The sequence below is a fragment of the Chrysochloris asiatica genome, unplaced genomic scaffold (assembly GCF_000296735.1).
Source record: "Chrysochloris asiatica unplaced genomic scaffold, ChrAsi1.0 scaffold00161, whole genome shotgun sequence".
Taxonomy (NCBI): domain Eukaryota; kingdom Metazoa; phylum Chordata; class Mammalia; order Afrosoricida; family Chrysochloridae; genus Chrysochloris; species Chrysochloris asiatica.
In genome coordinates, this window is record NW_006408679.1 from 2,665,093 (window position 1) to 2,686,059 (window position 20,967).

At 37.7% G+C, this 20,967-nt stretch overlaps 1 protein-coding gene and 1 pseudogene across 2 annotated transcripts in view; one reads left to right on the forward strand and one right to left on the reverse strand.

Annotated features, from left to right (window-relative positions):
* The window catches only part of LOC102819304, a 4,019-nt pseudogene extending 963 nt beyond the window's left edge, over positions 1-3,056 (reverse strand).
* The window catches only part of LIN9 (lin-9 homolog (C. elegans)), a 143,367-nt gene that overhangs the window by 84,818 nt on the left and 37,582 nt on the right, over positions 1-20,967 (forward strand). For both annotated transcript variants that reach the window (XM_006871130.1, XM_006871129.1), the window contains one exon: positions 4,025-4,182. In XM_006871130.1, the coding sequence (XP_006871192.1) occupies positions 4,025-4,182 (158 nt within the window). The remainder of the gene's footprint in view (positions 1-4,024; positions 4,183-20,967) is intronic.

Sequence of the window (20,967 nt, forward strand, 5' to 3'; positions counted from 1 at the left end):
AAAAAAAAAAAAAAAAAAAGGCTTCAACAAAGACTGAGATGACAAAGACATTGAGGGTTAAGGCAACAAAACAACAATGGAAAAGTGCTTTGTTGGCTTCTTGAACTTCTCCCAATTTACCTGTCTAGATTTGACTAAGGCAGAATACAGGTAAATGTTGTGTGGCATAAGATTAGCTTCCACGATGCCCCCAGCCTTCATGACCTGTGAGATGCTACTACATTCTGAACAAGATGGCACTAACATGCCCTTGAGTACCTGGCTCTGGCTGGGTTTCACTGTAACCTACTCGTATCCAAATGTGAGAGTCATAATATTGAGAAACCCAAAAAATGTTTGTAGCTTTCACAAGCCTTATTTGTTCAAAAACAGATATACAAAAATATCTGCAATGGTGATGAGAACTCCACCCACAGAGGAGCCCTTCCCACAAACAGGAGATTGATGGCTGTGAATGAGAGCATGACTCTTGTATATTTGAGCCAGTAATGGCCAGCTCCACCATCAGCCGTAGGATAATTTGTGGGACCTTGGGGTACTGCCGATGTCATGTTTCAGCGAGATGCAGCCCAGCGACCACTCCCAGTCTAGCTGCAAGGCGCTGGAGCAAGAGCCCCAATGATAACCAACAGAAGGACCAGAGCAATTTACACCCTTCAACTGCTCCAGACTGCAAGTCAGATTCAGTGTTTCCTGGATCCATGTAAGCAATGCTTATAAGAAAGCTTGGTCTCATGAAAGCCCAGAGTTTTCAAAAGCTAAAACAAGAATACTTTTCCACAGAAATGAAGCATTGCTTCTAGTGGAACTTGGAAGCAAGGAGTGACTGTAGACAGGATTGATGGCACCAAGACTGTCCATGTCCCCATGGTCTCCAGCATCATGGTCACCTGGTATATCATCTGCTCAGAACTCAACACTATGATTCTTAGAATAGATTTTTAGCCCAAAATGTGGAGCTGCCACTGTCTTAAAGTGGCTTCTTCTTCATTGTGCAGAACTGGTTTTTCCAAAAGCTCTTTGACTATCTTTTATGTGCTTTTCTTTGTCTCTTCCTGTTCTGGGAATTCTGATCACCCATAAGGTATTTCTCTTCATGCTGTCCTACGTGAATCTTAGAGTTTCTCATTCTTTTTTCTGATTGTTCTTCTAGCTTACTAGTATTGAGAGATTTTTCTTCAAGTTCACTAATTCAGGCTTCCATAGATTCAAATCTCCTTTGTTTAACCAATGTATTGTCCATTTCTGAAATCTTAAGTATTACTCTTTTGAATTTCTAATTGCAGGTTTTGTATTGTTTATAGTCCTTTTTCTATTTTGTTTGATTGTTCTGTAGTGCTTTCCTGAAATCTTTCTTGTTTTCCTCGACTTTTTGTCAATCTTTTAGAGATACCTAAATATCATTCTCTTGAATTCTTTTTCAGGTTAGTTCCAAGGCCTTATTTTTCTCAAAAATGTTTTCTAGCTCTTCTTCTTGGTCTCTTGTTTGAGCCAGTCTGTCTTGTTTCCTTGTGTGGACATGTTCTTTTGGAGACATTGTGGTGGTGTATTCTTAGGCATGCACCAACTGCCTCTTGGTGGCTGTGATCAAATGAACCTATGTACTATTCTCTGTTCACTGTTCTAGTTCATTTCAGGATGGATTTATCTGGCATTGGTTGTTGTCATTGCTCCAGTACATAGCAATTGGTTTTGGCTCTTGCCCAGTGATTAAAGCTGTAGAAGGCACAGTTGTGACTGGGCTGTATGGACATGATTGCTGTCTTGTCAGGTGAGGCAAGAAGAGAAAACACACGTAAAAGAGAAGAAACAAGCAAACAATAGTGAATAAAGAAAACACTAAAGAAAAAAAGCAGGCAATAGCTAGAAAGAGTGCAAATACCAAATAGAGTAAAGATGAAGAGAAAAATAAAATAATAAAAATAACTAAACAAAGTTATGGAGAGGATTGAGTCAAAAGGAAAGAGATCAGAGAGTAGTAGAAAAGAAGGAATAAAAAAGACTAAAGACAGAAGCAACAATGGTTAAAAAAGAGAAGCAGAAGAAAAATGAAAAGGGAGACAGGATAGAAAGCAAGAGAAAGATACAAGGAAGAAAGAATAAACAAACAAAAACAATGAAAGGGAAAAACTAGGGCCATTTTTCAGAAAAGAGAAAATTCTGGGGTATCCTGCTAGCTAAGGTACCTCACAGCATAGGTTGGTGAGAAATACAGTAACACTCAACCCTAGATGGAGTTCCTGTTGGGCTTGGTATTGTCTGCTTTGGGTACCCAATCTGGAAGTATTTCATGCAGACCCCCAAAGCAGCTGGAGTTTCAGGTCTATTTCCATCCCAGAGGGCAGCTGAAGGAAGAGGTTCTGCTAATCCAGGGCTGACCAGTACCAGCTCTGCAGGTCTAAACTGGCCATACCTGATTCCAAGTGCCAGGGTTGGTGCTACTAGCTCCTCACACACTTTGATTTGACTTAGACAGACTGAAGAGTAGGAACTTCCCTGGGAATGTATGTAGGTGCATTCTGGCTACTCCACAGGTGACTAGGGTTATGTGAGGCACAAGGGGGGTGGGGGCGGGGAAAGGAACCTTTTCTTCACCAATAAGCAGTATGCCTCTGCACTACTTACTCCCCTCTTGCCTTCATGTCGCCCATAAAAGTTTAAGATGGCCACAGCAGGCCAGACCTGGCTGGCTGGCACAGATCACAAGTCTCTATTCTTTTTTTCCTCCCCTTTGCATCGGTTCAGCTGTTTCTCTTAGAGCAATAACATCCAGGACTGACTACAGATTGGAGCAGGGCTTGCCCAAGGTCTTTAATGGGGCTCCTGACTGCTGCACTCATCTCTGTACAACTCCGACCTCAGGAGAGTCTGAGCTTCCCTGGGAATGTATGTGGGTGGTGGCCAGCATTGCTTCTGGTAATCAGAGGAGTGTGGGGAACAAGAAAAAAAATGCACCGTAAGTCTCTGTGAGCCACAGGTATATGTTTCTGCAACAACAACCAATAGTTTTCTTATCTCTGAAGTGGCTCACTAAATCGCAAGATGTCTGTACCCATCTGGTTGGCTGGCACAGGTCACAGTCTCTCCTTTTTTTTTTTGCCATTTCAGCTCAGCTCTCCTAGTAAGCATTCAATCTTCTTCTCTGTCCCTTCATTTGAAGCTCAGATTTCCAGGTCTGTCAGCTACATCTGTTTCATATGGCTATCTACTCTGGTAGCGTCATGGTTAGGAGTTGGGCTGCTAATCTCAAGGCCAGCTAGTTCAAAACTTACAGCAATTCCATAGGAGAAAGATGAGGCTTTCTGCTCCTGTAAAGATTTACAGCCTCGGAAACCCTATGCAGGATCACTGTGAGTTGACTCCAGGGCACATAACCATCGCCAGCCACCATTTTTGTTGTAGAGGGTTTGTACAACCTTTCTGCCTCGTCTGCTATCTTGCTCACATTATGTACTTTTGAAGGTGATACTTAGACTGTGGCTTGAAACCTGAGTTTAAATACTTTTGATTCATCCTAGAATCAAAGGTGAAGATGGAGGCAAGATAGACCTTAAAGATACCAGTGAATTCAGTATTCAGACTTCCAGGTGGGAATTATTAAAAGTTTTCACAGTGGCAAATCTTGTCTTTAATTCCTGTACTAGTATACCCATAAGGTCACAGGGCAAATGTTGTGTTATTCTGGATAGAAGTTCAAATGTTAAAATTGAACTTTGGACTTAAAGTGACCTGGGATTTCAGACACAGTTTTATCATGGGATAGTGAACAAATTTTGCTGTTTTATGACAAATAAACTAGATCTCTGAGTCTTTAAACCATGCAAGGACCTGTTTTCTTAAAAGATTATCAGTAATTTAATTGGAAGAATATCTTATTTCTAAGAACTTGTTTTTAAAGACAGTAGACTCCATGGCACGTAACCACCACCACCACTCAAAAGAATAAGAGATAAGCAGGCACAAGGAAATTAAGTTTTTATATAAGGAGGTTTTTAATTCATAAGATTTTTGTAATTTATTTTAGATGTTCTTCTGCATTTTTTGAGGAAGAGAGATCAGCATTAAAACAGAAACGGCAGAAAATAAGGCTCTTACAACAGAGGAAAGTTGCAGATGTTTCACAATTCAAAGATCTCCCGGATGAAATTCCTTTGCCTCTAGTCATTGGAACCAAAGTTACAGGTAAGTGAAAATATTCTATATTAGTATTTTGATTTTTAACTTTTCACCAAGATAACCCCTGCTAGTAGAATGGCTTTTAATTTTAGAAGCTTAAAACCCTATGGTTCTGCATCTGTCTACTACAGTGTTACTGTTTCTTGCATTTGAAGTCTATTTTTTAAAGGAATTACAAAAAAGTGTTCTGGTTTTAAATAACATCTACCACAATGTAAACTAAAGCAAACTGCCACAAAGATAACATTTACTGCAATAAGTTGTTAGTTGCCATTGAGTTAGCTTTGACTCATTGCAACCCTTGTGTATAACAGAACAAAGTGCCTTGGGGTCCTACGTCATCTGCATGATCATCTTTGGATGTCCATTGTTGTGGCTATTGTGTCAGTCTCATTGAGGATTTTCCCCATTTTCTGTGACTCACTGTTTAACAACTATAATGTTATTTTCTGATGATGTATACAAAGTAAACAAGCTGAAATCTTACCATCCTCACTTACAAGAAGCATTCTGGTGGTATTTCTCCTTAAATTGATTTGATTTATTCATTCTTTGTCAGTCCACATTCTATTCTTCACCAACATCACTATTTGAGTTTATCTGTTCTACTGTTTTCCTTTTTCTTTGTTCAGCTTTTGTGTGAATATGAGGCAATTGAAAGACCTATGTCATCAACACAACATCATTTTTTACGACTTTAAAAGGTCTTTTGCAGTAGATTTGCTCAAATGCAATGTGGTGTCTGATTTCTTGACTGCTGCTTCCATGGACACTGATAATTTGATCCAAGTCAAATGAAATTGTTGACAACTTGAAACTTTTCTCCATTTATCATAATGTTGTTTATTAGTCCAGTTGTGAGTATTTTTGTTCTTCACATTTAGGCATAATCCACATTGAAGACTGTTAAAATTTTGAATGATTCTATCTTTTGCTTCTACAGCATTTATTTTCCTTTCCTCTAACCAGTCATGTCTAGTTAATTAGCACAATTATCCTTGTGGTCCTTGGATTAGGAATAATCCATTTCTAATTATTGAATAAAATATTAAGTTTTTAAGTTTAAATTATTCAGTAAATAGTTGCTCAAAATTTTGAAAGTGTACAAATTCTTTCAATTTTTTTATTAGTGATTGATTATGTATCTGTTGGAGAGAAATGCCATCGACGTCTTGAGTATAAACTTTAATCTTTACTAATTTGATAGAGAAATAAAATGACAATTCATACAGAAATAACAAGGGTTATTAGTGGTAGTTAGGTTAATAATTGTTCTGAAGAGCTTTTTAAAAAATGGTTGAGATTAATCAGGAAGTATTTTCTGGGGGAGGGGGGAATATGGTTACGGATTGAGTTGTGACCCCTCTATGTCTGTTATAATTTCACTTGAAAATGGATTTTCTTTGTTATGTACATGAGACAGGATTAGTGTAGAGTAGGTCTTGAGTCAGTTTCTTTTGAAATATAGAAGATAGCAAACAAATGAGCAGAAGTAGAAATAAGGGAAGAGAGTTACGAAACCATATGAAGATTGCCCAGGAGCACAAACTCAGAAGAGACAAGGACTTCTTCTAGAGCTGACAGAGAAAAAAGCCTTTTCCGAACCTGCATCCTGAATTTACACGTTTAGCCTCCTGAACTGAGAAAATAAATTTCTGTTTGTTAAAGTGCTATTTCTGTTTTAAAAGCACTAGATAACTACTAAGATAGGAACCTTGAGTTATATATTTATGTATCTTTTTCTGATTATAAAAGTAATTCATGTTTCCATTGTATTGTAAAAATGAATAAGTAAAAAAAAAAAAGAAGAAAAAATGAATAAGTAAGAGGTACATAGTAAAGAAGAAATTATCATGTATATGAAGTGCATCTGGAAAAAAACTAGATTTGGTTGTAAATCAATGTATAGTGACAGCTTACCATACATATACAGAAGTTAGACATGACATGGTCTCTTCCTTTGTCAACATCCACTCTCAAGGGTTACCTGCTTTAGAGTTACCTAGATCCCTGGTAAGTAGCCCTGGTGGCACAGTGGTTAAGTGCTTGGCTGCTAACCAAAAGGTAGCCTGGTGGGAGAAGATTTCATCGGGTGATGTGATGTTTTAAGCATACTTAAAGAATATATATTAGTTCTAAAAACCCCATATAAATACAACAAGCTTCAAAAAATTTGTGGAAACATGGAATTGAAAGATAATAGAATGTCCCCACAAGCTTTTTGAAGCCGTTCATAAATATACCTTTAAGCACTACATTGTTTGCTGTTGTTGTTAAGTGTCGTCAAGTCGGTACTGATTCATAGCAACCCTGTCTGTATAGGGTTTCTGAGGAGCTGCTGTTGGGTTTGAACTGCTGACCTTTCGGTTAGGAGTCTAGTGCTTATCTAACATCACCACTCCAGGACTCCAAGAGCTACACTGTAATTACTGATTCAAGAAACGCTGGTATGAGAATAAGTGACTTATTCTCTAGTCCAATTAGGAAATCCTTAAAAGTTCATTATGTTCAAATTTTAAAGACAGACGTTATTATCTGATAAGACTGAAAAATTTAAAGAGAATTCATAAACAAGTAGTCTTGATATAATAGAGAAAAGGTAGACATGTATATATCAAGGTATGGGAAAAATTGTATGAATCAAGTACTAGAGCTCTTTTTTTTTTTAAATGAAAATAAAATTTTATAAGCATTCTTAAAGAGGAAACACAATATCCGTGATCCCCAAACAGGTTTCTATTACAAAGGTACGTTCAGTGATAAAGAGAGCTTTTGAAAATTAAAAACAACAACAACAACAACCAAAACTATGATACTAAAAATGAAAAAAAGTCATTAGAAGGGTAAAAGGATAAAATTGAGAATATATCTTAGGAAGAAAAACAGCATTCGCAAGAACACTAAAAATGTTATAAAACTAGGTGAGAAATGGTAAAAAAAAATGAGGAACCATTCCAGTCATTCTGATGACTATTCATCTTTGGTACCAAAGGCAGGCATTCTTCCCTGTGTCCACTTTTTTTTGAAACTAGGATGCACCTTTGTGTTCTCTTCAGGGGTGGCTGTTTAGTAAAGGCAAATACAAAACAGGAAAAGACAGCTAACCAATGACAATAATACCTTACCCTTGAATACTTCTTTGGTTTTTGTAAAGTACTTTAACAGACTGTTTCATTTGATATTTGTAGCAGGACTGTGGAAAGGGAAAGGTCACCTTTTATCCAGGTAAGTGAATCAGGCGATTCTAAAGCGAATTAGGAATCCAGAAGGAATCAGATGTTGGGACTAGAGCTCTTTTAAAGCAGTGTCTTAACGTTTCTATTTTCAACTATGGCCCATAGGCCAAATTCATTTCACTGCCTCTTTTTATCTGGTCTATGAGCTAAGAATGGTTTTTACATGTTTTACGTGGTTGGAAAAAAATCAAAAGAATATTTTATGTCACAAGAAAATTATTTGAAATTCAAATTTCAGTGTAAATCAATAAACTTTATTGGAGCACAACCATGCTCATTAACTTTTATATTGTTTGTGACTGCTTTCACTTTCTGGTGGCAAAGCTGGATAGTTGCAACAAAGATCACATGACACACAAAGACTAAAATATTTGCTATCTGGCCCTTTACAGAAAAAGTTTCTCAACATCCACTCTCAAGGATAATACCCTACTTTAGTGTTACCTAGAACCCTGGTAAGGAGCCCTGATGGCACAGTGGTTAAGTGCTTGGCGGCTAACCAAAAGGTAGGTGGTTCAAACCCACCAACTGCTCTGAGGGAGAAAGATGTGATAATCTGCTTCCATAAAGATTTACAGCCTTGGAAACCCTCTTGGGCAGTTCTACTCTGTCTTTTAGGGTTACTATGAGTTTGAATTGACTTGACAGCAATGGATTTGGTTTGGCTAGAGTCCTGGTGTTGTTGTTGTTGTTAAGTGCCGTCGAGTCGGTTCCGACCCATAGCGACCCTGTACAGAGTCCTGGTGTAGCAATAGTTAAAACACTCAACTGCTATTCAAAAGGTTGACACCTCTACACACCCAGAGGCTCTGCAAAAGAAAGAACTGGTAGTCTCCTCCCATAAAGATTGTTGTTGTGAACTGTTGAGTTGATTCCGACTAATAGTGACCTAGTACAGGGTTTCTGAGGCTGTAAATCTTTACAGGAGCAAAAAGCCTCATCTTTCTCTCAAAGCAGGTTTGAACTGCCAATCTGTGGTTAGCAGTCCGGTGCTTATTCTACAGTATTACCAGTGCTCCCCCCATATAGATTACAGACTGGAAAACCTCAATGGAAGTAGTCTCTTCAGTCACATGAGGTCCCTTGGAGTCGAAATTGACTTAAAAACACCTAACAACAACAGAAGCACAGGTATAACTCAGAGATGTTGCAAGCTCGATTCCAGACCATGTCAGTAAGGTGAATATCGCTATAAAACAAATCACACACATGTTTTTCTTTCTCAGTACTTATAAAAGTTATGTTTACCCTGTACTAGAAACCAAACCAGATCCACTGCCATTGAATCAATTCCAACTCAGTAGCACCCTTATATAGGGTTTCTGAGAACTGTAAATCTTTATGGGAGTGGATTGTTGTTGTTGTCACGTGCCGTGGAGTCAGTTCCGACTCATAGCGACCCTGTACAGGGTTTCCTAGCCTGTGTAAATCTTTACAGGAGCAGAAAGCCTCATGGGAGCAGCTGGTAGTTTCGAACTGCTGACCTTGCGGTTCACAGCCCGATTCGTAACACCTATGCTACCAGAGCTTTTTTCTGTGGCGTGACTGGTGGATTTGAGCCACCAACTCTGTGGTTATTGGTCCAATGCTTATTCTACTGTGCCACCAAGAGCTGGTGGTTTTGTGGGTTAGGTGTTGGGCTGCTAACCGCAAGATCAGTGGTTTAAACCCCCCTTCTCCCCCGACTCCACAGGAGAAAGTTGAAGCTGCCTGTTACCATAAAGATTTAATCTCAGAAACCCTATTTAGGGCTGCTGTGAATCAGAATCAACTATAATGGGTTGTATACTCTATATAGGTTATATACATTATGGTTGTTTTCATGTACAAAGAGATTAAAAGCTACAAAACTGTTAAAATTGAGTAATGGGAAACATTCACTTCTAATTGTTAACTGAGTTAACTGATCCCAGAACAATAAAACTGGATAAAATGTATGTTGTAACTGTTTTTAGGCACTGAACAATAGACTGTTAGTTTTGTAATCCCTAAAACAAAGGGAAATAAATAAAGTGAATCCAGTAATTGCCATGGCTTTTTATCTGGGAGCAGGTTTCTGCTATGGGACAGGAAGATGGAGCCCAAAAGTGCCAGTAATTTCACTGGACTGCAAAAGGAGAGATTGGCCTTCTAAGCTGCTGGAATTTTCAGGGTTTTGTTGTTGTTGTTGTTAAGTGCCATCGAGTCAGTTCCAATCCAAAACGACCCTGTATAGGGTTCCCGAGGAGCAGCTGGTGAACTTGAACCACCGACCTTACAGTTCAAATGGCTTTGCAGTCTGGCGCATTAACCCACAGTGCCATGTGAGACAGGAAGTTGGAGCCCAAATGGGCCAGTAATTTCACTGAGCTGCAGAAGTAGAGATTGGGATTCCAGCTGCTGGAATTTTCAGGGTAGGATAATTGAAATAGATGCGGCATAGAAGATCAGAACCAAAAAGCCAAACCTACTGCCATTGAGTTGATTTTGACTCATAGCAACCATACAGGACAAGTATAACTGCGCCCTAGGTTTTCCAAGGCTGCAAATTGTTATGGGAGCAGACAGCCTCATCCCTCTCCTGAGGAGCAGCTGGTGGATTCAATCTGCTGACCTTTTAGTTAGCAGTCTGAAGCATAACCCTTTACAGCACCAGATACCTTTGTGGGAATTCACTACGGATCCTGAACCAGGGACTAGGCTGCTTTTGTGCAGGGCAAAACCTAAGAGTAAGAGCTGTGCCCTAAAGGTAGGAGGAGTTCATATTTGAATGGATCAACCCTAACAAAAGCAAACATGACAGGATGGAAAACATCATCCAGTAATTTTTCGCCTTCTAGAAAAAAAGGTACAATACCTTATCTGATACACGATAAAAAATATTACTGGACCTGTGAAGAAACAAAAAAACACATTCCAGAGTCAAGGGAAAAACCAGTCAATAGAAAAAGACCAGGAGATGACTTATTGGAATTAGCATACAATTTCTAAATAACCCAATAAAACATGTTCAAGAACTTGAAAGTAAGTATGGGCATAATGAACAGTGGGGAAATATCAGTAAATGAGTGAAAACTACTAAGATAAAACAAATTTAGAACTGAAAGTACAGTATCTGAAAAGAAAAATTCACTAGATAGGCTTAAAAGAACATTAAAGACAGCAAAGATAGGATCAGTGAACTTGAGGATAAATCAATAGTAATTATCCAGTATGAAAATTGGAAGGAAAAAGTGGAAACATTAATAGAGTCTCAGAGACTTTGGGGACAACATCAGTAGTATAACATATATATAATTGGTGTCCCAAAAAGGAAAGACAGTGAGTGTCACATATAATATGCTAGAACAAAATAAAGGCTGAAATTTTCCCTGATTTTATTACAGATCCAAGAAACTCTGAATCAAAATAGAATAACCCACAAGCATATAAAATACACAATTAGATACAACATTGAAAAAACAACAGAAAAAATTTTGGTAGCAACAACAACCAAAAAAACCCCAACATATTACATAAAAGAGGAACAGTGATATGCTGGGGAGCTGACTTTACATCAGAAAAATACTACATGTGTTACTACAGGAGGCTCTTCAGACTGAAGGGAAATGATACCAGATAAAAAATTCTAACCTACAGAAAAGAACAGAGAGCACTGGATATAGCAAATATATAGGTAAAGAGTTTTTTTAACTTCTCATTAATTCCTTTATATAACATAAGTTTATAAAGAAGAATTTTAGCCATGTATTACGGGTGTATTACATATCTAGATTAATATCTGTGATTGTTGTTGTTAAGTGCCGTCAAGTCGATTCCAACCCATAGGGTTTCCATGGAGCAGCTGGTGAGCTTGAATCGCCAACCTTACAGTTCAAACAATTTTGCAGTCTGGCACATTAACCCACAGTGCCACATCAGGACTCCAGTATCTATGATACAGCAGCTTTTATAAAAGATAGGGTAAATGCAACTATTGCAAGGTTCTTGCTATTCAGCAAAAATAAAGGAAATTATTACTTTTATATAGATGAATGTCAGACATATTGATCAGTAGAAGCTAAAAATTAAAATAAATGGATACTTTATGATTTTACTTTTAAGAAGTTGGAGAACAGACATAACTAATCTATAGGAGGGAAATCATCAGAAAAATGGTTGCTTCTGAAAAAAAGGGCATGAAGGAAACCATCAGGGATGATATGCTCCAAAAGGTATATTTTACATGTATGTATTTATTTGTCACAACTTAAAGAAGTGTGCACTTAAATTTTTATTTGAATGTATGTGAAATTTTAGAATCTTGGTGGTTTTGTGGTTAAAGCACTTGGCTGTGAACCAAAAGGTCTATGGTTCAAATCCACCAGCTACCTCCTAGGAGAAAGATATGACAGCTTCCATAAGGATTTACAGCCTTGGGAACACTATGGCACAATTTTTCTCTGTCCTGTAGGATCACTGTGAGTCAGAAACAACTGAATAGCAGTGGGTTTGGGTGGATTGTTTTGTTTTTATTTATATGTGACATTTTATCTAGAAAGAAAAACACTGTAAAAAACAAAATTCTACATTCCTTTCTGGGGAAGATTTTTTTAATAAACTAGGAATAGATGGATTCTTTTTCAAAAGTAACACCAAAGGATGTATATACATGTTTGTCTGGGCTATATATATATTCAGATATGTAACAAAGCACATATGGTATACAGTTACAGATTCTTTTTTAGACATACCTAAGCACTATCACCAGCTGCTCATTGGAAACCCTAGACAGGGTCACTATGGATCAGAATCGACTTGACGGCACTTAACAACAACAGCAACAAGCACTATAGGATCAGCCTGGATCTCATGGTCGGTTTGAACTACAAGGTCAGCTAATCAAACTCACCAGTCGCTCCTCAGAAAACCTATACAAGGTCGTTAAGAGCCGAAACTGGCTCGATGGCACTTAACAACAACAACAAGCAACTTGCAGGATTGGTCTGCTGGTTTTGAAGGCTAGTCTCTAGTCCTGTGGGACAACTAAGTCAATTGGCATAACAGTTCATAAAGATAATGTTCTATATCTTAGTTTGGTGAATAGCATGCAGTGTCTTAAAAGCTGGCAAGTGAGCTTCTAAAATACAGCTGTTGCTCTGTACTCATCATGAGCCAAGGAGCGAGAAAGAAGGAAACCAAAGATTCAAAGAAGAAATTAGTCAACAGGACAAATAGCCCACAGAGAATTGTGGCCTCATCAAATCCTAAGACCAGAACTAGATGGTACCCAGCTACCACTAACTACCATTCTGACTAGGAACACATTGGTCCTGGCTAGAAATGGAGAAAAATGTAGAAAAAACTCAAAATTCTAAAAAGATCAGACTTACTGGACCAATAGAGAATACAGAGTCCACCAAGTAAGAGTCTCTTTAAATTTAAAATTGAAGCTACTCCCAGAGGTCACCTTTTAGTCAGATATTTAGATTGGCTTATAAAATAAACAAGTTTCACCCATGTGTACCATGCTCCTTCAAATAACCATTATAAGACCAAATGATCGTCATGTACTATAACGTAAAGATGAGAAGTTGGGGGGGAGGATGTGCAGATAAATAAGGAGAATCCTGATACGTTGTGACATTGTGGAAAATGTAACCAATGTTACTGAACAACATGTATGTTGTTGTTATGTACTGTAAAGTCTGTTGCAACTCACAGTGACCCTGTATAGAATTTCCAAGGAGTGACTGGTAAGTTTGAACTGCCAAACTTATAGTTCGAACTGACTTTGTGGTCCAGTGTAGATCCTACAGCACCACAACATGTATAGAAATTGTTAAATGGAAACCTAATGTGCTATGTAAACTTACACCAAAAACACAGTAAAGTATATTTTTTACATAACCCTCAAAGTAATTTTTAAATGCTTTGTAGGAATTTTGCATTAGGAACAAAGAACCAGGCAGATAAAAAGTGACCAGACTTTGTAAAAGTTGTATGTACAGAATTAAAAGCTTAAGAGTTTTGACAAACACACCAAGGTACTCAAAGTGATGGAGAATTGGAATAATGAACAGCTATCACCTATTGAAACAGTACTTTAATCGCTTAGTATGTGAAGGTGTTCAACAGATACCCATTACTTTGAACAAGTCTGAAATTAGAACTGGATGCAAGTAGAGAAGCCAAGGTATAAAAAAAGATTTAAAAGTCATTAATTTGCTAAGTAAGAAACTGTAAAAACAAAGAACTTTCCTAAAAGTAATTTTAGGATGAATGGTAGTCCCAGGATAAATTTTCTCTCAGTTCTCTAGGTCAGAGGGATAAAGAGAAAATAAATCATCAAGGAAATGTGGAAGATGTTAAGATTTGATAGTATAATTAAAATGTGATAGCTAGTTAGTTAACCCAAAACTGTTCCTTCTTAGTTATAATGAAATTGACTTCCTAGAGTTGGGTTTAGGAGATACTTTTCCCATATTTTCATGCAAATAACTCCTTCTGTGCAGACTTTTTGCAAACTACTCAGCCCATCATACATTAGTTTCCTATGTATGCTATGCATATTGTAAGTGTGTGTGTGTGTGTGTGTGTGATTTTTGTGGGTATACTATCTGTGAAGAAATGCCGGAAGTATGTTCATCAAATTCCAAGCAAATCGGCACCTTTTTTTTGCGTTTTGACTTTGGGTACATTCAAAGAAACATACTTTTAAAAGTAAAAGGGAACATTGTTAATAAATAAACAAGTGAAAAAGGACACTGTCCTAGGTTACAAGGATGTATGCTCAAACTAACTGAAAATGTTTTTAGAATATTTTTCTTATCTAAAACAATCTCATAGTTTTTGAAGAGCCTTGGGATAAGACTGTTAAGTGTAATAACCTGGGATTTTAATCTGTGGTTATTGTTGAGTCAGCTCCTGACTCAACTGTGACCTCAGGCACAGTGGAATGAAATTTTGTCAGGTCCTGCACTGTTCTTATGACTGGTTGCAGATTGAATTATTGTGACCCATAAAATTTTCATTGACTGATTTTTGGAAGTAGATTGCCAGGCCTTTCTTCCTAGTCCATCTTAGTGTGGAACCTTTGCTGAAATGCATTATGCATCATAGGATGGATGCTGACACGTGAATGGTAGTTGTATATGAGATATATTGACTGGGAATTGAACCTGGGTCTCTCATGGAGGGTGGGAATTCTACCCTTGAGCCACCACTTCGTTTCTGAGTGCTCGTGTACTATCTTAGGTTGCTGCTTTTGCTTATGCTTTGTAATCTTTGCATTGTCTGTACAAGTAATCCAATACAGAAATGACTGTGCCAAGGAGAAGGCTACATTAGAGACAGATGGCTTAGGACAAACACTGAAACATTTGTGTCCTTGTCTTATGTATTTTTACATCGGTTCCTTCTTTGTTGCCTTCTTTTGTGTTAGATGCCATTTGTTGTAAATTTTAATTTCTCTGTTGATATTTTTAGGTGTATATGTTAGGTTTTTCTTTTTAAGTGATTGCTTCAGGATCTTAACATATCACAATCTATCTGAAAGTTAATACTGGTTTAATTCTAGTAAAAATATCAGCTTTATTCCAATATAACTCCATTTCCTCCCTATTCCATTTTGTAAGTCTTATACCTGTGATTAATAGATTAAATAATATAATTCTTCCTGTAAATAATCTTTCTTTTCAGAAAAATAAAACAGAAAAAATGTTCATCTATGTGCATGTGTACATAGCTCTTTATATCCACTCACTTACAAGGGTAAGTCAAAAAGTACTGCTAGTAGGGTTCCAGGTCATGCATGCACAGATTTCTTACCCAAAAATCTGCTTCTACATGTCTCTGTGCTCAGTGACAAGTTCTCTCAGTCACACACTTGGCTTAGTCTTCTTACGGTGCCTTCAAATAAGGTCCAGTTAAAACAGTAGCTTCCAAGGGGATCTATAATTGATCTGTTAAATTCTAGGCAAGAGAGGACAGCACAGTTTTTTGTGGCAGACTTTTTTGGGGAATACTAAGGGCTAATCTTGATAGATTTTCTCGGAGGACACAGGATAATCATGGTGGCTTATTATAAAGTTTTAAGAAAATTGAAAAATGCATTGGTGAGAAAAAGGACAGGAAAGGTGCACCCAAGAATTGTCTTCTATCATGACAGTGCACCTGCTCATTCTTCATGGGTAGAAAGAATTTCGTTGGGAAACCTTTCCCTGTTCATCCTAAAACCTTGATTTTGTCCCTTCACACTTTGTTTTGTTCCCCAAAATTCAAAGACCATCTAAAAGAAATATAATTTGAGTCCCTGGAGGATGCTAAAACTGCGGATTTGATGTGTTATAAATCAGAGTGCAGAATTCTTCAGGGTGGGATTCCAGAGACGCATATCACCTCCAGAAATGTGTAATCTTTGTTATTAGGTGCTGTTGTGTCGATTCTGACTCACAGTGACACTGTACACAACAAAATGAAACACTGCCTGGTCCTGTGCCCTCCTGACAGTTGTTATGTTTGAGCCCATTGTTGCCACTGTGTCAACTCATCTTGTTGGAGTCTTCCTCTTTTTCACTGGCTCTCCGCTTTACCAACCATGATGGCCTTCTCCTGACAGCATGTCCAAAGTGCTAGAGACAAAATCTCACCATCATTTATTCTAAGGATCATTCTGACTACACTCCTTCCAAGACAAATTTGTTTGTTCTTCAGGCAGTCCACAGTACTTTCAGAATTCTTCATCTACACCATACTTCAAATGCTTCAATTCTTTTATGGTTTTCTTTATTCATTTTTCAGTTTTCACAGGCATATGTTGTCATTGTTATGCATCATTGAGTCAATATTTACTCATAACTACCCTGCAGTAGGGTTTCCAAGGAGTGGCTGGTGGGCTTAAACTGCCAACCTTGTGGTTAGCAGTCCAGTGCTTATCCTACAGTGCCCCACATATATGAATATGAGGCAATTGAAAATACCATGGCTTGTTAGATGTATCATAGTCCCTGAGTTGATATCTTTGCTCTTTAACTCTATCTATTGTCCATTTATCATGATGAGGTACAATCCATAATGAAGGCTGTGTCCTTTGATCTTCATCTATAAGTACTTTAAGTACTGTTGGTTTTCAGCAAGCAAGATTGTATCATCTGCATATCACAGGTTGTTAATGAGTCTTCCTCCCAACCTGATGCCACACTCTTCTTCGCATATTCTAGTTTATTGGATTATTTGCTCAGCATAGAGATTGAATAAATACAGTGAATGAATAGAACCCTGATGCAAACCTTTCCTGATTTTAAACCATTCAGTGTCCCCTTGTTCTAGTCAAACGATTGTCTGTTGATTTGTGGACAGGTTCCTCATGAGCACAGTTAAGTGTCTGGAATACTTACTCTCAACAATGTTGTCCATAGCTTTTCATGATCCACATAATCTAATGTCTTTGCATAGTCAATAAAGCATAAGTAAACATCTTTTTTATATTCTTTGCTTTTCGTTGAAGGTCTATTGGATGTCAGCACTGGTATCCCTCATTCCATGTTCTCTTCTGATTCCAACTTGAATTTCTGGCAGCTTCCAGTTAATGTACTGCTTCAATTATTTTTTAATTATCTCTAGCAAAATTTTACTTGCATGTGATATTAACGATATTGTTTAATGATTTCTACATTCCGTTGAGTCATCTTTCTTTGAAATGGGCACAAATATTAATCTCTTCTAGTTAGTTGGCCATGTTGCTGTCTTCCAAATTTCTTGGCATAAGTGAGTTAGCACCTCCAGTGCTTCATCCATTTGTTGAAACATTTCTATTTGCATTCAGTCAATTCCTGGAGCCTCGTTTTTTGCCAGTGCCTTCAGTGTAGCTTCCATCAATACCATCAATTCTTGATCATGTACTACTTGTTGAAATGGCTGAAAAGTCAACCATTTCTTTTTGGTAAAGTGATTGTGTATTGCTTCTTTCTTCTGTTTTCTGCAACATTCAATATTTTGTTCATAGAATCCCTCAGTATTGCATCTTGAGGCTTGATTTTTTTCCTTCAATTTTTTCAACTTGAGAAATGCTGAATGTGTTCTTCCCTTTTGGTTTTCTAACTCCAGGTCTCTGCACATTTCTCTTAATACTTTTCTTTGGCTTCTCAAACTTCCCTTTGATGTTTTTTGTTTAGCTCATTTCTTCCATTTGCTTTAGTTTCTCTGTGCTCAAGAGCAAGTTTCAGAGTCTCTTCTGACATTCATTTTTTTTAAGTTCTTATTGTGAATTGGGTGATAGTTTACATGGGAAAACGTCAGCTTTACATTCATCCTATCGTGTTTCGTTTCATCTCAATAATTATAATGCCCTCCATGCATTATCATTCAACAGCATTTGCTTCCATTCCTTCTGTTTTTTGGGGGGTGGATGTACACCGAAGCACTCAGGAATATACAACCAAAGGGCGCTCCCCACAAGCCTGTCCCCTGGCCGTCAGCACACAGCCCCTTTCCCTCCCTGAGTCCAGGGTCCCCAGCTACTCCATCTCTCTATGTCATCGTCTCTCTCTGATATTACTGCTTCTCTGGATAGGGTCCCACACTCTGCTCTTCTTCCTTGATGGTCCCAGGGTTCTCTACACCTGGACTGCAAGATCAACCACTCCCCTCTTTTTGTTTTAAAACATCTGTCTTTACATTTGCAACACTCACAATCAGTCCTGATAGCAATTATTCACTATTGAACCACAAGAGTCTTATCCCCATCTCCTTTCACGAGCCCGGTCCAGACAGATAGGAATCCACTCAGTGGAGATTCTATCTTCCCCCGTACCCTTTGAAACTAGGCTCCCTTTTGATAGCTTGTAAGCCAGGCACTTCATGCCTTTGTAGTCCCCCCATTTTGGGTAGCCAATGTCTCAGTTGCCCATCCCTGTCAGCCCTGTGTACTGAGGGGATGGGAATGATCTGACATCTATTTTTGTCTTTTCCTTTTTTTTTGTCTTTTTAATGACTTTTTTGCTTTCTTCCTGTATAATGTTCTTGATGTTATCCCACAGCACCTCTTGTCTTTGATCATTAGTGTCTATTGTTGAGATGGTCACTAAATTCAGGTGTGATATATACAGGGTCATATTTTGTCTCTCATGGACTTGTTTTAATTTTCTTCAGCTTCAACCTGAACTTCCATATGAGCAATTGATGCTCTGTTCCACAGTCTGCCCCTAGCCTTGTTTGGCTGAGGATATGGAGCTTCTCTGTAGTCTCTTCCCACTGATGTAGTCAATTTGATTCCTGTGTATTCCATCTGGTGAGGTCCATGTGCATAATTGGCTGCCTTTTATGTTATTTTAAAAAGGTATTTACAATGAGTAAGTTGTTGGTCTTGCAATCTCCAGCATCGCTTCTGTCACCAAGACCATATTTTTCAACTAATCCTTCCTCTTTGTTTCCAACCTTGGCATTCCAATCACCAGTAATTATCAATACAGTTTCATTGCATGTTTAATCCATTTCAGACTGAATTAGTTGGTAAAATTCTTAAATTTCATCATCACTGGCTTTAGTGGTTGGTGTGTCAATTAAATAATAGTGGTATTAAATGGTCTTCCTTGTAAGCATATGAATAATAGCCTGTCACAGACAGCATTATACTTTAAGATATATCTTGAAATGTTCTTTTTGATGATGAATATAACACCTTTCCTCTTCAATTTGTCATTCCCAGTGTAGTAAACCATGTAATTGTCCAGTTCAAAATTGTCATTACATGTCTATTTTAGCTCATTCATGCCTAGGGGATCTTTAAGTGTTCCATTTCTTTTTTTCACCACTTCCAATTTTCCTAGATTCATATTTTGTACAAGTTCCGATTATTAATTGATGTTTTTAACTGTTTCATTTAGAGTTGTGCCTTATCAGTTAATGAAGGTCTGGAGAGTTTTGCTCCATCCACATCATTAAGGTCAACCTTACTTTGAGGAAACAGGTGTATTTTGAGTCCCTATCAGCCAGTGGGTCTCATCTACCAGCAATATACCAGACAGTGTTCCAGTTCTGTTCATAAGGTATTCAGTGGCTAACCTTCAGAAATCGTTTCTCCTTCTTCCTAGGCTGTGTTCATCTAAAATCTCCACTGAAACCTATATACCATTGATGATTTTGATAATATTTAAAATGCCAGTTGTTGCAGACCGTATGTAGACTATACAGGCTGCAGGCTCTGAGGAACAAATGAGGCCACTGGCAGTCATGGCAAATTATTTTTCATCTTAGTGTCCAGTTATGTTTTACTAAATGCAGACATGAAGCCCTTGATATACACAGATAAATGTAATATTTTCCTAAAAGCCAAGACTGTAAAATTCCAAACAGGCAAAGTTTTCTGTTTGGGAGATATTTTCAGAAACAACTTCACATTTTGATTCTTTTGTTTAATAAAAAATTTGTCATGATATTTTTTTACTTACACTTGTATTTATTTACCATTCCTTGTAATCTTTTTTCCTGGCTATGGTGCCATTTCCTTTTATCCTGAAGCACTTTTTTTTTTTCTTTTAAAGAAAGTATGTCAGCAAAAAAGTCCCTCAATTTTTATTCATCTACATGAGAATGTCTGTATTTCTCCTTTAATTTGGAAGGATAGTTTCACAGGATAGGAATTCTTGGTTGACTGGAAACCTTTACCCTGTTCACAATTAAAAAAAAAATTCTTTGTTGACAGTTTTTCTTGTCAGCACATTGAATACATCACTTTGTTGCCTTCAGAGCTCTGGTAGCGTAGTGGTTACAAATCGGGCTGCTAATGTCACTGTCAGCAGTTCGAAACTATCAGCTATTCCACGGGAGAAAGATGAGGTGTTCTGCTCCCATAAAGATTTACAGCCTCAGAAACCCTGTAGTGCCAGGGTTGCTATGAGTCGGAACCGACTCTACGGCACATAACAACAACAACAATGAGCAATTACCCACAAATTGCATTGGTATGTGTGATGAGTGATTTCTTTCATGCTACTTTCAATATTCTTTATCTTTGGATTTCAGAAATTTTGCTTTGATGTGTTTAAATGTGTTTGTTATTGTTGTTGTTAAGTGCCATCAAGTTGTTTCCAACTCTTAGTGACCCTGTATAGGAATTTCCAAGGACCAGCTAGTGGGTTTGCACTGCCAGTCGTACTTACATTTAGCAGTTAAATGCTTATCCTACAGCACCAAATTAGAACTCCTTAAATGTAGTTTGTTGTTGTTGCTAAGTGCCGTCAAGTCGGTTCCAACCCATAGTGACTTATAGAGTTTCTGAGGAGCAGCTGGAGAGTTGAAACCACCAACCTTGTAGTTCACACGACTTTGTAGTCTGGTGCATTAACCCACAGTGCCCCACCAGTACTCTCATGTATTTATCCTACTTAGTGTTCATTGAGCTTCTTGGCTTAGTAGACTACTTTTTAAAGCCAAATTTGGGAGAGTTTTTATTGTGAATTGAGTGATAATTTACTTGGGAGAACATCAGTATTACACTCATCCTATTGTATTTCATTTCGTTGAAACGATTACAGACCCCACCATGAATTATCATGGAACAGTATTTGCTTCTGTTCCCTCTTTTTTTTTTTTTTTT